General features: G+C 45.1%; 1 protein-coding gene across 4 annotated transcripts; it reads left to right on the top strand.

Annotated features, from left to right (window-relative positions):
* The first annotated feature begins 3387 nt into the window (after positions 1-3387).
* On the top strand, positions 3388-13990 carry MYOZ3 (myozenin 3). 4 transcript variants are annotated; one of them, XM_043988051.1, is made up of 7 exons: positions 3388-3526; positions 6321-6391; positions 7157-7311; positions 7887-7952; positions 8077-8212; positions 9354-9528; positions 12006-13990. In XM_043988051.1, exons 2-7 carry the CDS (start codon positions 6361-6363, stop codon positions 12175-12177), a joined length of 735 nt encoding a protein of 244 aa, XP_043843986.1. In that variant the 5' UTR covers positions 3388-3526; positions 6321-6360; the 3' UTR covers positions 12178-13990. The 4 variants fall into 4 exon arrangements, with proteins under 4 accessions (XP_043843986.1, XP_043843989.1, XP_043843988.1 ...); XM_043988054.1 differs by lacking the exon at positions 12006-13990 and adding an exon at positions 10842-10981; XM_043988052.1 differs by having other exon boundaries at positions 3478-3526; positions 7060-7311.
* The last annotated feature ends 17 nt before the right edge of the window (positions 13991-14007 follow it).

Below are 14007 nucleotides of genomic sequence, written 5' to 3'. Positions count from 1 at the left end.
TTACACTCAAACTTGGCTTGCTAGCTGTTGTCCCCAACCAGTGGCCATCTCCCACCTCTAAGCCTTTGTTCAAGTGGTCCCCTTTGTCTGGAAGAATGCACTTCCAGGGGCAGCTAGGTGGCACAGTGGGTAGAGCACTGGCCCTGGAGTCAGGAGGACCTGAGTTCAAATCTGGCCTCAGACACTTGACACATACTAGCTGTGTGACTGTAAGCAAGTCACTTAACCCCAATTGCCACACCAAAAAAAAAAAAAAAAATAAAAGCACTTCTTCCTCATTTCTACCTTGTAAATTCCTAGCTTCCTTTAAAGCACAGGACAAGTACCATCTCCATCATGAGAACTACTCTCATTCCTCAGTTATTAGTGTTCTCCTTGAAATTACTTTTGTATTTATGCTTTGTATTTACATATTTGTATGTTGTATGTCACCAGCAGAAGGTAAGCTTCTTGAAAGCTATGACTTTTGTTTTTGTTGTTTTAAACCCTGCCCTTGCGCACAGCACACGTTTAATAAATGTTTGCCAAACTGAAATTGATTGATTGATTTGGAAAGCCAAGCACTATGAATACTGGAAGTTGTGAGGGATGAGAAAAGCGCTCGAAATTGAGTCCTGTGTGAACTCATGTTCAGGTGCTGACCAGATTGAAGAAGGGGAGTGAATGAACCTGGAGGATTTGGGCAGAGATATTATGAACTTCAAAGGAAGAGAGGTGTGTGTGTTGAGTGATGGTGACAGAGACGAGGTCCGGAAGTGGCAATGTGAAATGAGGACAAGGATATCTTTCTGGTCTTGTGGCTAATTTTGGAAGGAGGAATTGGTGCCTTAGGATTCTGACCTGGACCAACAAAGCCTAAAGCTCAGGGAGGGATTCTTCATGTCAGGTCTCCTGTTGCTTTGTCTAGGGTTTGATCATATGAAGCAATCTACCTGACTGGGCAGAGGAATATGCATTTACATACATGTGCCATGCTTGGTGATATGGGGTGATGGAGGAATGGATAATCCCAAAAAGCAGATAATCAAAACTATTTTTCACTTTGATTTTGAAATATACACAGTGGCCATCCTAATGCCACCTCACCACACAGGCTTACACTCTCACCCCACATCTGGCTTTCCCCTTCTGTTGGGGTCATCCAGTAGTAGTCGGTCATAAAAGTTAATTCACTCCTAGATTCTTGTTACTTCATCTGAGATGTGTGCACATATGAGTAAGGCAGCAGTAGGATAGAGATGAGTCCTGGGCTGGCCAGCTGTTTGCTCAGACAAACTTTCACTCACAGGGGTGAATGCCTCTTTACTGGGGTCACTAAATGTCCAGAGCCTGGATCTCAGTTCTGTTTTTTTTTTTTTAATTTTTTGGTGGGGCAATGAGGGTTAAGTGACTTGCCCAGGGTCACACAGCTAGTAAGTGTCAAGGGTCTGAGGCCAGATCTGAACTCAGATACTCCTGAATTCAGGACCAGTGCTCTATCCACTGCGCCACCTAGCTGCCCCCAGTTCTGTTGTTTTAGGAATTAAATTTTCTTTTCTTTCTTTTTCTTTTTTGCAGGGCAATGAGGGTTAAGTGACTTGCCCAGGGTCACACAGCTAGTGTCAAGTATCTGAGGCTGCACATTTGAACCCAGGGCCTCCTGAATCCAGGGTTAGTGCTTTATCCACTGCACCACCTAGCTGCCCCCAGAATTAAATTTTCTTAAATTTCCCTAGGGGTGATTGCTTTCTGGTGGCTAGTCATCCAAATGATCATCTATTGAAACAGGATAGAAAGTTATCCCTTCTACATCACAAGGATTAGGGACACAGCACACCCACAATCTGGAAAATCCAAGTAATTTTTTTTTGCCTCTCTCTTCGTATCAAGAGAAGTCTTGGGGGCAGCTAGACGGTACAGTGGATAGAGCACTGGCCCTGGATTCAGGACTACCTGAGTTCAAATCTGGCCTCAGACACTTAACACTTACTAGCTGTGTGACCCTAGGCAAGTCACTTAGCCCCAATTGCCTCACTAAAAAAAAAAAAAAGAGAAGTCTCAATTTTTTCTTTTTCTTTTATGGGGTGTTTACAGTACCTTATTGTAAAATTTGGGTTCATGTTATACAATATTATACATAGATTTTATGCATTTCTGAGTTTTTTAAACCTTTTCTGTGTTGTCTGCTGGCCTTTGTGTAGTCTGTGGCTTCCGGAAAACTCCTCCAAAATTCCCATTTAATTTTTTATGCCAACCTGCAATATATCAAAACTATCACAGGGAAAGTCATGATGTGGAAAAGATAACTGTAATGTTAAATTTGTTTACTTAACACAGGATGATTATTTTGTGAACTAGTGGTGGGTCAAGGATGATGAGAAGGGAGTGAGGTGAATGCATTTGAACACAGGAGTTGGGAGGAGGCTTAGAAATCATCTAATTAAATCCTCTTTTTTGATTAAGAAAGCGAGGTCCTAATACATTAAATGACTTGTCCAAGTTGACATAGTGGGAGTTCAAACCACCACCTGAGCCTAGGTTCTTTGACCAAACATAGGCTATTTTCCACTATACTATATTGCTTCTCTGGTGCCCATTCTCCATCTTAGGAGGTAGTAAGTAAGTACTACCTGTGGAATCTAGTCAGATTTGCTCACAGGAAAAACTGTTCCCTTGATATGGGCTATCTGTGTCACTGATCACAAGGGAGATGTTACGACAACCATCACTCTGGGCACTCCCTTCCCCTCTCTGGCTGTTTCCCCATCTGTAAAAGAAACACAGTTGGACAAGGTGAGCTCCAAAGCTCCTTCCAGGGGCGGCTAGGTGGCACAGTGGATAGAGCACCGGCCCTGGAGTCAGGAGTACCTGAGTTCAAATCCGGCCTCAGACACTTAACACTTACTAGCTGTGTGACCCTGGGCAAGTCACTTAACCCCAATTGCCTCACAAAAACAAAAAAACAAAAACAAAACAAAACAAAGCTCCTTCCAGCTCTCCTTATCCATGACTCTTTGACAATTTTATTTCTGTCTAAATAATGCCTAAAGAAGGATTTAGGCCGTACATACCCTCTCTCCCTAGGCAGTGGGGAGGGCTCCTGCACACAATCTCAACCTTGTTCGGTATTTTTTATCTGGCACCGACACCTCTGCCCAAGTCGTCTCTTTAACCTTGCTCTGCCTGTTAACATGTGTGCTTGTTTGTGCATCTCCCTGATCATCCTGGGAGCCTATAGGGCTGGGATGTGACCACGTTCCTGACGGCTCCCAGAGGCCTGTACAGAGCTGAGCCACCTGTCTCCCTCAACGCCTTCCTAATGCTTTTAGCTTCTGGCTCCAGCTCATGTCGCAGCCCGAAATAAGACTGTGACATATGCAAATATAACTGCTCAGTGTCAGCTGAACCCCGGAGCCAGCAGAGGGTCACACACGTCAAGGACTGCTGCCTGAGACCTGGTCATCCTTTTGCACAGAAACTTGGGGCCCATCACTGTTCCTTTTGGCCCCTGAACAGTCCCCAGCCAGACGTGGGTCTGCCCATTCAGGTACCAGGGGCTCCAGGGCTGAGGATGGGAGATGTTTTTATATTTAAGGAGCCCTTATCCTTCATTAAATCAGGGTAAAGGATGACAGCCCTACAGAGGGTGTGATGAGTGTGGATTGGCCTCTGGCTTAGATGATAGGAAGAGTTACAAAATGATTTACTGGCTTAAGTGAGAACTGGGCTGCCTTAAAAATAGAAAAAATAATTGTAGAGCATGGGGGAGTGATCAGAGAAAATGAGGCTTTTTGGGGTTGTATGCCTTGGGAAACAGCACACAGGGCTGGGACTAAGAGGAGAAAAATGGGGAACGCAGCAGGAAGGAGCATGGGTCCAGGTGGGGTAACTGGGAGAATGTGGTGGGTCATTTCTCCAGGGGGCTAGAGAGAACTGGTTTGATGACTGCCTTGATTTCCTGGGGCCTGGAAAAGGTGAACAGTCATATCTGTGCCTCAGTTTTCTCCTTCAATGGGATGGGAAATATCTCCCATCATCACCATTTATTGAGCAGCCATATTGTATGAGGCAGGTGGAGAGTGGTTTGATATGAGAACAGTTGGAGGAGGTAGGAGAACAACAGGAGCATGACGAAGCAAAAGAGGCGGGGAGGAAGACAGGGATGACCAAGTATAAAGTGAGGGATATTGAATGCACCTGTAGCAGCCCAGCACTCTGCTTCCTTGGGCCTCAGAAACCTGGAGCCAGGGTCTCATAGCTGGTCTGGTATCCCTAGACACAAGCAGATACAGTTTCTGTATCCCAAGTTCCTGGCTCAGAGCATGGGATAATCCTAACATCTCTGTGAGGGTCCAGCAGATGAGAAGTCCCTCTGGCCCACTTCTTCCCTCTCATTGCCCAGAACCTGGATGTCTCTCAACCTCTATCCCAGGAGGCTCAGGCCACGGGCCAGTGACCAGCAGCTCAAATTATGGTTGCTTTTCATCCAGATGGGAAAAGGCCTATAGGGCGCATGAGGGATTGTCCTATGTTGCTAATTATTTGAAGATGCCCCCTTCCTTTATTCTAGACTTCATTAACCTGTAACTTCTGGCTCAAGAAAACAAACCTCTGCATTTCCTGGTCTGTTGGCTGTCTTGGCTCCCTCAGTCTAGAGACCTTGCAAACGGCTCTTTATTTGTTTTGCTCTTCCTGCTACCAAGCCCTGGCCTGGCTTTGCCGACCCTTGCTTGTGCTCTTTGGGCTGGCCACTTCAACACACTCCTGACCAAAATGTGCATTTTATAGGCTTTATTCTCATTGGAAGAGGAGCATCAAAAAAGTATCAAGACTAAGGGTTGCACACAATTAAGTGTTTATATTCAAGATACTTGATATTATCCAACTTGATGTTAAAGGTACTTAGATGTTATCCAAGGTCCTAACTAGCTTAAGTTCCCCAATCTGAGTTGCCAGTCACGATTCCCTGGATCCCAGAGTGTCCTAGGTGATCACTATGAATGTAACTCATTCCTTCAGCTTACAGTGCCAGGTACACTTTCAGTCAATCAAGTGGTCTGCCAGTCAATGGAGGGGATGGCCGTGTCCTACGCACATAGTGCTAGTCATCACCAGCTAAGCAGTGAGGTGCAGTAAATAGAGCACTGGACTTAGAGACAGGAAGATCTGGGTTCAACTGTTACCTCTGTTACTAATTCAGAACTACAGTCCATGGGCAAGTCACTTAATCTCTCTGACCCTTCATTTCCTCATCTGTAAAAGTATGTGAAGCATACCATGTAAATTTTATTTATTTATCTATTTATTTATTAAGCAGGGCAATGAGGGTTAAGTGACTTGCCCAGGGTCACACAGCTAGTAAGTGTCAAGTGTCTGAAGTCACATTTGAACTCTGGTCCTCCTGAATCCAGGGCCAGTGCTTTATCCACTGCGCCACCTAGCTGTCCCATACCATGTAAATTTTAAAGTGCTACATAAATGTCAGTTACTATTATCATTACCATTCCTTCCTCTACTCAGAGGGATGAAGTAGTACCAACTCTTGTCCCATTTCAAAGATGAGGAGATTGGGGCTCAAAGTGATGAAGTGACTGGCCCATGGTCACAGAGCTAGTAAATGGCCAAAACTTGAACCCAGGTCTGAACTCCAAGTCCTGGGTTCTATAGACCACAACAGTAATAAGTTTTTCCCAATATGCTGAAAAAGAGTATTTTAACTGGATACCCATTTCATCCTCCCAATCCACTACTTTCTTCATAGGGTGGTGGAATACCCCTGGGAACCCTGTCTCTATACCTGGATAAAGCACTCTCTGCCCAGATTTAGAAACCCCATCAACAAAGACCCATACAGGGCCTAAGCCTAAGCAAGAGTTTTAGTGGTGGAAAATAATTCAAGTCTCAGCCACTCGGGTCAGGAATCCTGGGAAATTAACCAGCCCTTGGATACAGGCTTCATTTGATTAATCCCACAAATGTTTATTAAATGCCTCCTGTGTGTAAAATATTCCTTGGTCTATTCTATCCTTGGGGACTGAGCCAAAGGACAGGACTGGGGCTTAGTTTGGGGAATTCTTTTTTTTTTTTTTTTTGGCAGGGCAATGAGGGTTAAGTGACTTGCTCAGGGTCACACAGCTAGTGTCAAGTGTCTGAGGCTGGATTTGAACTCAGGTCCTCCTGAATCCAGGGCCGGTGCTTTATCCATTGTGCCACCTAGTTGCCCCCTGGGGAATTCTTAAGGAGATGAAAGCTAGGAGAGGGTAGGAAAACAAGTGGTGGAGGCAAGCAAGGGACACTGAAGACTGAGCTATTCTCTCCAAATTCCTGACCCCTGCCTGCAGGATTCTTCCCATAGAAGCTCTCAAGGAGCAGGTGTGAACAATGGCCGCAGTACAGGATTTTCAGGGAGCAGGTAAGGCCAGGATGGTAAGACCCATACCAAAATGTCCCCAAGACCCTTATTGTTCTAGAACTAAGTCTTGGAACCACTTAGCTGACAAATGTTATCCAATCCTGTTCTCCAGGTTCCTGCAAAGGAACCTTAGACCTGCATTTGATTTCCCCTTAAAATGGGCTGGAGTCAACCAGAAGACTTTTTATTGACATCATCCTGTGCCAGGAACTACCCCAATAATCTCCATAATATGGTCCCTGTCATTAGAAGTCTTCTCTTCTTGGGGCAGCTAGGTGGCACAGTGGATAGAGCACCGGCCCTGGATTCAGGAGGACCTGAGTTCAAATCCGGCCTCAGACACTTAACACTTACTAGCTATGTGACCCTGAGCAAGTCACTTAACCCCAATTGCCTCACCAAAAAAAAAAAAAGGAATCTTCTCAAGCCAAGGGACAAGTCCCCTTTTTTAGATGACCTAGATTAGCCCCCAATACAGTTTTTTTTTTTTGGGGGGGGGGAAGGTACAGTTTCCTTTGTCCTAGTCTGGTGTCAAGTGAAAGGTTACAGGTTTCATCTATGTTGGGGCAGTACCCCTGACACATGAAATATAATTCTAAGGACATAGCTATGACCCCAAGACTCCCAGGGATTGAACCCTGCCTCCTGCCTAATCTCTCTCAAATTAGTGACCCTGGTCACAAGAAGTACCGGGTGACACTGTCAAGAGGGCCGGTCTCACCATGGTCAACAAAAGATAGCAGGGTTTTGGCCTTCTTCTGACAGCTCCTTCCCTGGAGCTGGGCAAGAAGGTGAGTGTGCCTCAAGACCTCATGGTGGAGGAGCTGTCCTTCCGTTCTAACAGGGGCTCCCTCCTGTTCCAAAAGAGACAGAAGAGAGTGCAGAGGTTCATCTTTGAATATGCAGCCAAGCAGACACAGGTGAGTGTGATCCCACCAGCCTCTTCTGTTTACATCCATTATGTCAGGAGTTTCCTAGACTCTAGCCTGGAGGGGTCACTGGGCCCAGATTTTCATTCCAGTGGAAGGACACTTGGAATTAGAGTCAGGAGACTAGGTTTAACGTTCTGGTTCTGCTTCTTAATAGTTGGGTGGTTTTGAGTCCTTTGCTTGGGTTTTTCAGTATCTGGAGAATGGAAAGAATAGTCTTTGAATCATCTATTCTTCATGGTGCCGTGGTGAGGAAAGCTTAAAAGGCTACAGAGATGAGTAGCTGAAAGTAAACACGGGGCTTAGGGTTGGGAGGTAGTTGTAGCTTGCCTTTTTTCTTAGCTGAAAGACCTTTACCTATAAAAGGGGATTGTCAAATCAAATCAACAAGCATTTGTTAAGCACTCATTATACACCAGGCACTGTGTATTGGGGGGAAAGCTCCTTGGTGAAGGCTGAGGATCACTTCTCTTCCTGAAGACTTGGCCTGTTTTCTCTCTGGGACTCCCCCTCTCCCACCTGTTGGTTTTTTTCATATTTCCTATTTCCCTTGGTTTCTGCTACAGAGCTCAGTCTGCGGAGGAGGTGATCTGGGGACCACGTCGTCAGCAGCACCCCTGGAAGGGACGGCTGTGAGTAGAGCTTGTCCCTGGAGGAAGGGACTCCAAACTCCGGGAACCAGGGCTACCCCCTGGGGCGGGAGTGGGAGCAGCGGGAGCCTGACCAGCTCCCTCAGGGGTCCTGTCCTGTGCCCAGACTGCCAGTGGCCCAGATGGGAAGGAGAACTACAGGACGGAGATCCAAATCTTCCCTACGCCACCTCCTGGGTCTGAGATGAGCAGCCAGGAACTTGGCCCAGGAAGGGCCCCAAGTCCCAGTGCCCTGGCCTCGGGTGAGTTGGCAACTCCTCTGGGAAGTTGGTGTGTGACGACCAGGGCACCATGAGGGAGGGTGCCTGAGGACAAGCATCCCAGGAGCTTTACCCTGGAGCTGAGGGGGATCTTGGGGCGATTCCACCACTTGTGACCATGCTGTTCACTCCCCCACTGGGGAAGGGTTGGGCCAGCTTTCCCAGGAGGCATTGGGTGGGACTGGGGGAGTCAGAGGAAATGCAGAAACATCCTTTCCTATGATGTGTCCTAGAAAAGGCTGGATAAGGATGTTGAAAAGGATCCTTGAATGGGGAATGTTGGGTCAGATGCGTAGTTTCTTTCCAACCTTGTGACTAATTCTGCTTCTGTAATTTCCCCTGGGCTGTGATTTAGCCTTTTTCTACCTCTTTTCTTAGGCCTGGGGTCCTCCCAGTAAGTGACTCACTGTTCCTCCGGCCTCTGGGACAGGCTGTGGGCTCAAATCCTGCCACTTCCCTGATGAAAAGCCTCTGGCTAATCACTTGTTCTGTCTGGGCTTCACTTCTTCTCTGTAAAATGAGAACAAAACTAAGTGGAGCTAGTGGAGAGAGTTGGCAATCTCCTTTAGATGAGCCTAAGGACTACACTGAGGCAGATGTGGGCACATTTGCACAAAATAACAGTTTCTGGCACTTCTATAGAGCTATGTCAAGGTCCTCCACTGCTTCACTGTATTTCAAAGGTTATGGTAGCAGAGCCCAAGCTCTGGCAAGTCCTAACAAGGTAGACACAGAAAGGCTCATCACTAGGGATGATTCATTTTTTTTGGCTACAGTCACCTAATGTGGAGAATTTGTGATTTGTGTCAGTGGAGGGAGTACACATGAATAAATCACAGACTGAAGCCACTTCTTGTATAGGACTCTTCATATATCATGGTAATTATCTTCTCCTATGACACTTTGATCATCAGGCAGGGAATAATTTTTGGAATAATTATCTCCATTTTAAAGATGAAGAAACTGAAAGCTAAAGAAGGGAAGTAACTTGACAAATGACAGAGCCAGCTGGTCTCCTAGGGGGGAATAAGACAGCACCCTGGTCTCCTAGGGGGGAATAAGAAAAAAAGAACCTCTCAGTCGCCTCTAACCTCTCACAACTCTCTGCCATCATCTCTCACAGGCTATTCCAAGCCCCTGACAGGGATCCCTCCAGAGAAGTTCAATCATACGGCGATCCCCAAAGGTTATCAATCCCCATGGCAGGAGTTCATTGGCTATCAGGATGGATACAAGCACTATCACAAGGACCACCGAAACCACACACCCAGTCCCTCAGACTACAGGAACTTCAACAAGTAAGGATGGCTGTGTTTGTCACCAAGCCAGTTAGAGGAAGTTAGGATGCATACCTAATGAAGGCAGGATAAAATGTCCCTGGCCTTTGAGGTTGTTTCATTTGTTATCTCCAGCCAGAACCCAGACTACAGCCACAGGACAATTTCCAAAGGTGGTCACAGATTGATTCAACCCTAGCCTCTGATTAAACCCAACTCCAGCCCCGTCTGGGACTTTCCAGTTCTGATATTCAATTATTCATTTGTAAAAGGAGGAGGATGAACTACACTAAAACCGTCCTTTGCAGCTCTAAATTTCAGCATATTAATATCTCTCCAGCCCATCATCACTGTTCTTTATTCTATACATTAACCAAACTAAAAAAACATACTTTGCTGCTGTACCCTATGGACCATGGTATGTTTGTATCTGTCTGACAGCTGAAAATGTGCGTATGTGTTCTCTCTCCCAGAGAGCTTACTGTTCTATTTGCACCCCCCCGTACTTGGCACAGTGCCTTGCACATGGTAAGCACTTAATACAGGCTTCGTTCATTCAACTAGAATCTTTCTTGTTCTGTGAGGACAGCTCTGGTGCTTTCTTGCCTTGCCTTTGCTCACTGTTCCCTTCACATGGAGGGCACTCGATCTAGGCCTATCAAAATCCTGCCCATCTTTTGAGGCCCGGGCTAAATGCCCCCTCCTCTGTGAAATGTAATGAGGGCAATGGCCTAAATGATCTTCAATTCTAAAATCTATAACCTGATCGAAGATTCCCACATTCCCCCAGCCTAAGGCATATTTTCTCTTTTGAGCTTGTTTTGTTGTTTTTGGTGAGGCAATTGGGGTTAAGTGATTTGCCCATAGTCACACAGCTAGTAAGTGTCAAGTGTCTGAGGCCAAATTTGAACTCAGGTCCTCCTGACTCCAGGGCCGGTGCTCTATCCACTGTGCCACCTAGCTGCCCCATGAGCTTGTTTTTAAGTCTCTTATCACGCACTGTCCTGATTTATGCCCATGTCTTCTCTCTCCTAATAATCCCAGTGTCACATTTTACCCACCTTTCTCCCCAAAGTACTAAGACCAAGGCCTTATACGCAAGGAGATTGATGTTCTTCTTTAAATTATAGATCATGCAGGATGGGCTGGGTAGCTTATCTATGGATGGAATTTTGTTTCCTGAGTATGAGCTGTCCCAGAAAGATGAGCCAGAGTTTGAGGAAAACGGGGACAGAAACAATAACTCTCTGGGTTTTAAGTCTGCCCCCTTTTAAGTAGGGACAGCAAGCACAGGAATGTTTCAGCTCCTCTCTTTCCTTCTTCCATTTCTGCAGTCATGAGGCTATCACACACCATGACCAAACCCAAGCTGGCATAATGGTATGGTGTTCACCTGAGAAATTTTGAGGGGATGGAAGATGGGCTAGATGGCTTCTCTAACACACAGGATGTGAGCTGCTCACTTCAGCAAAGGTTAAATACCTTTCACTGTCTTGCTTTTCTATTTAAAGCTCTAAACAGGAGTCAATCCTCAGAACTAACTCCCAGTGCTTATGATAGAAGTCTCTAAGCTTGCTGCTGTGGAATGACAAACACAGTAGTCATAATGCTGTGTTTAAAGTCAAAGCATAGGCCAGAACACACTCTCCCTTTCTAAGCCTGGATTTCTTCTGGGCACCAGTTTTCAGCTCTCAATCCCATTGTGGTTTGGGCTGATCAGGTGAGAATTTGTCTTTGGGCAGTAATACCGGGCTCTGGGAGAGCGAGCTACCCAAACCCAGCTATTTGGAGGCTCACCATGAAAAGGCAATGGTGTGGTTTGGGTTTTGTTGTTGTTGTTGTTTCTAATTAGGAAATTTTCCTACCTGCCCAAAAACAGTGGGAGAAAAAGATTGCATGCATAGTACGTATCTCTTCTCCAGGTTTTCTGTTTATTTTTGTCTAGAAAGAAGCAATGTGAAGCAGGAAAAGCTTTTTTGCATACCTCCTAAGCTCATTCCAGAAACACCAACGCTTCATCTGCCAGTTATTTTAACCACCAATTAAAGCACTGTGATAATCTGGATAGTGAGCTTTGCACATAATAAAACTCTAGAGCCAAATAATGTCATATCTGGAAGGGATCTTGGCCTTAATATACAGAACAACGAATGTTAGAGCTGGGAGGCACCTTAGAGATAGATAACAGGACCTTAGAGATCATGCAAGTCTAATTCCTTCTTTGGTAGATGGGACAATCCAGCCCCAGAGAGGGAAAGAGATTTGTCCAAAGTCATATAATGAGTTAGTAACAGAATTGAGATTAGAACTCATCTCTTTCTGGCCAGTGTTCTGTGTGACAGCCATAGACTCTTGAGGCATGTGGATAACTTGGCAAAATCCATCTCCACTACCAGAAAAATTTCCTCCTTTCCCTATAAAAACTATAGTCTGTCAAAGATGGGTAAATTGGGTTCCGGTTCATACAAAGGTTGAACCATATTGTTCTGTTTTCCTAGGACACCAGTACCATTTGGAGGACCCCTCATGTCTGAGACATTCCCCAAAACGGATGCACTGCTCATCTCAAAAGAACCCATAAGTGGCCTGGATCTCCTCAGCTACAGACCCAGTTTCAATCGAGTAGCCCAAGGTTGGGTGCGGTCCCTACCAGAGTCTGAAGAACTGTAACTTGATCTTAATTCCTGTATTCCCACTGCTTTGCTTTATTAGCCTTTTAGTAGGCACAGAGATCTTGTACAAACACTGGTTACACATGCCAGTAGTTCTGCCATGGGTCACGTTCTGAATTCTGAACAAGTGAATTTTTTTTTTTTTTTAGTGAGGCAATTGGGGTTAAGTGACTTGCCCAGGGTCACACAGCTAGTAAGTGTTAAGTGTCTGAGGCCGGATTTGAACTCAGGGAGTCCTGAATCCAGGGCTGGTGCTCTATCCACTGCGCCACCTAGCTGCCCCTGAACAAGTGAAATTTGAATCTACCTCTGATGTGAGAGGGTTCCATATACTCTGGGCCCTACCCCCACTCTCAAACTGAGGTTCTACAGTCCCTAGCAAACTAGGAAAAAGAGAGAAAGAAAATTAAGAGTTTAAACAAAATAGGCTAAATCGATGTAACCCAAGCCTTGACTTAGTGGGTTTTTAAAAACTGTAGCACACTGCTCAACAAAGATGTTATTCTTACAGCAAAGCAGTTTTTAAAAATTCTGCCATAAGTATACCGTGAGATCGCTGTGGGTGATGGAAAGACCTAAGCCCAGGGGACAAAGAAAATTTCTTACTGATGTATCCACCTTCTTAATTGGTCAAATCTGCCAGGTGAACTTTACCTCCCTTTCCCCCTGGCAGGAAGCAGTATGATTTCAGTGTTTGGAGTTAAATGGGAGAGTGATTCCCAAGTCTTACTAAAGAGAAAGCATGAATGGAAGTCCACTCCTGTGGGTGTCTTCTGTACCTTTACTGCATTTTACTGCAATGGGTCAGGAAGCTTTATGCTTAGCTCTGCATTTAAAACATCACTTGTTTTACCACGAGTTGGAGACCAATTATTAAAATACATGTGACATATATGGGGGGTGGGGGAGGTAAATAAAAGGGAGAAAGACTTGCATGTCACCTTTGCTGGTATTGGGTCATTCTTCTAAAAAGTGACAGAGCAGCCAAGTTCATCCACAGTGAGACTGAGACACCAAATAGCCAGACCTTAGTTCTTAAGTCTGATAGGGCTAGGAACACAATTCACTTTTGGGTAAACTCTGCCTTTGGTTAGCAGAGTTCCTATTGATTCTCTGACCTAAAAGCCCTCTTTAACATTTGAGGGGAAGAACTTCAAGAGTATCCTGGCTAATACAGAAAGGAAATTCAGTCTTCTCCATGACAAACTACATATATGCTCAACTCTCTCAGATGTAGCAACAACTGTATATCACAGGTGTATGGAGGCCATTTTGTTCATCTCTGAGCTTCTCTTCTCCAGGGCTGGGGAAAAGTCTCATCAGAAAAAAATCCAATATACATTTCTAAACTAAAATCTCATACTATTCTAAAGAAATACATATTTGAGAGACTTTATTCCTGTTAATTACTTAAGAATATGTCTTGCAGGTACTGCCACTCAGTACACATCCAGTAAAAAAAAAAAATCAAGGTGTTGGGTACAGCATAGATGCAAACCTCAATTCATACGTGAAACAATATCATCCATGCAACACACCTGAAACCCAAATGAAATTTAAACCAAAGGCTCTGGAGAGAAGAGTCCACGACGCTCCCCTTTAAACAACCTGGTTTCCAACTATTACTATAAGCTCTATGTAGACTAAGAGGAAGCCAATATTAGCAGGCAGGCTTTACAACTGTCACATTGGTATATCCTAGGTTTCACCTTGAAAATGGGGAAAAGAATCCCTTCCTTACCTTCCTCACGAGTGGTGTTTCATGAGGTTAAGATCCAAGCAGAGTTGAAGGTGCCTTGAAAAGCAAGAAAGTGCTATATAAATGCAA

Source organism: Dromiciops gliroides, chromosome 2, assembly GCF_019393635.1.
Source record: "Dromiciops gliroides isolate mDroGli1 chromosome 2, mDroGli1.pri, whole genome shotgun sequence".
NCBI classification, from domain to species: Eukaryota; Metazoa; Chordata; class Mammalia; order Microbiotheria; family Microbiotheriidae; genus Dromiciops; species Dromiciops gliroides.
The sequence above is the reverse complement of the archived record's forward strand: the minus strand, read 5'-3'. Positions and strand labels throughout refer to the sequence as shown.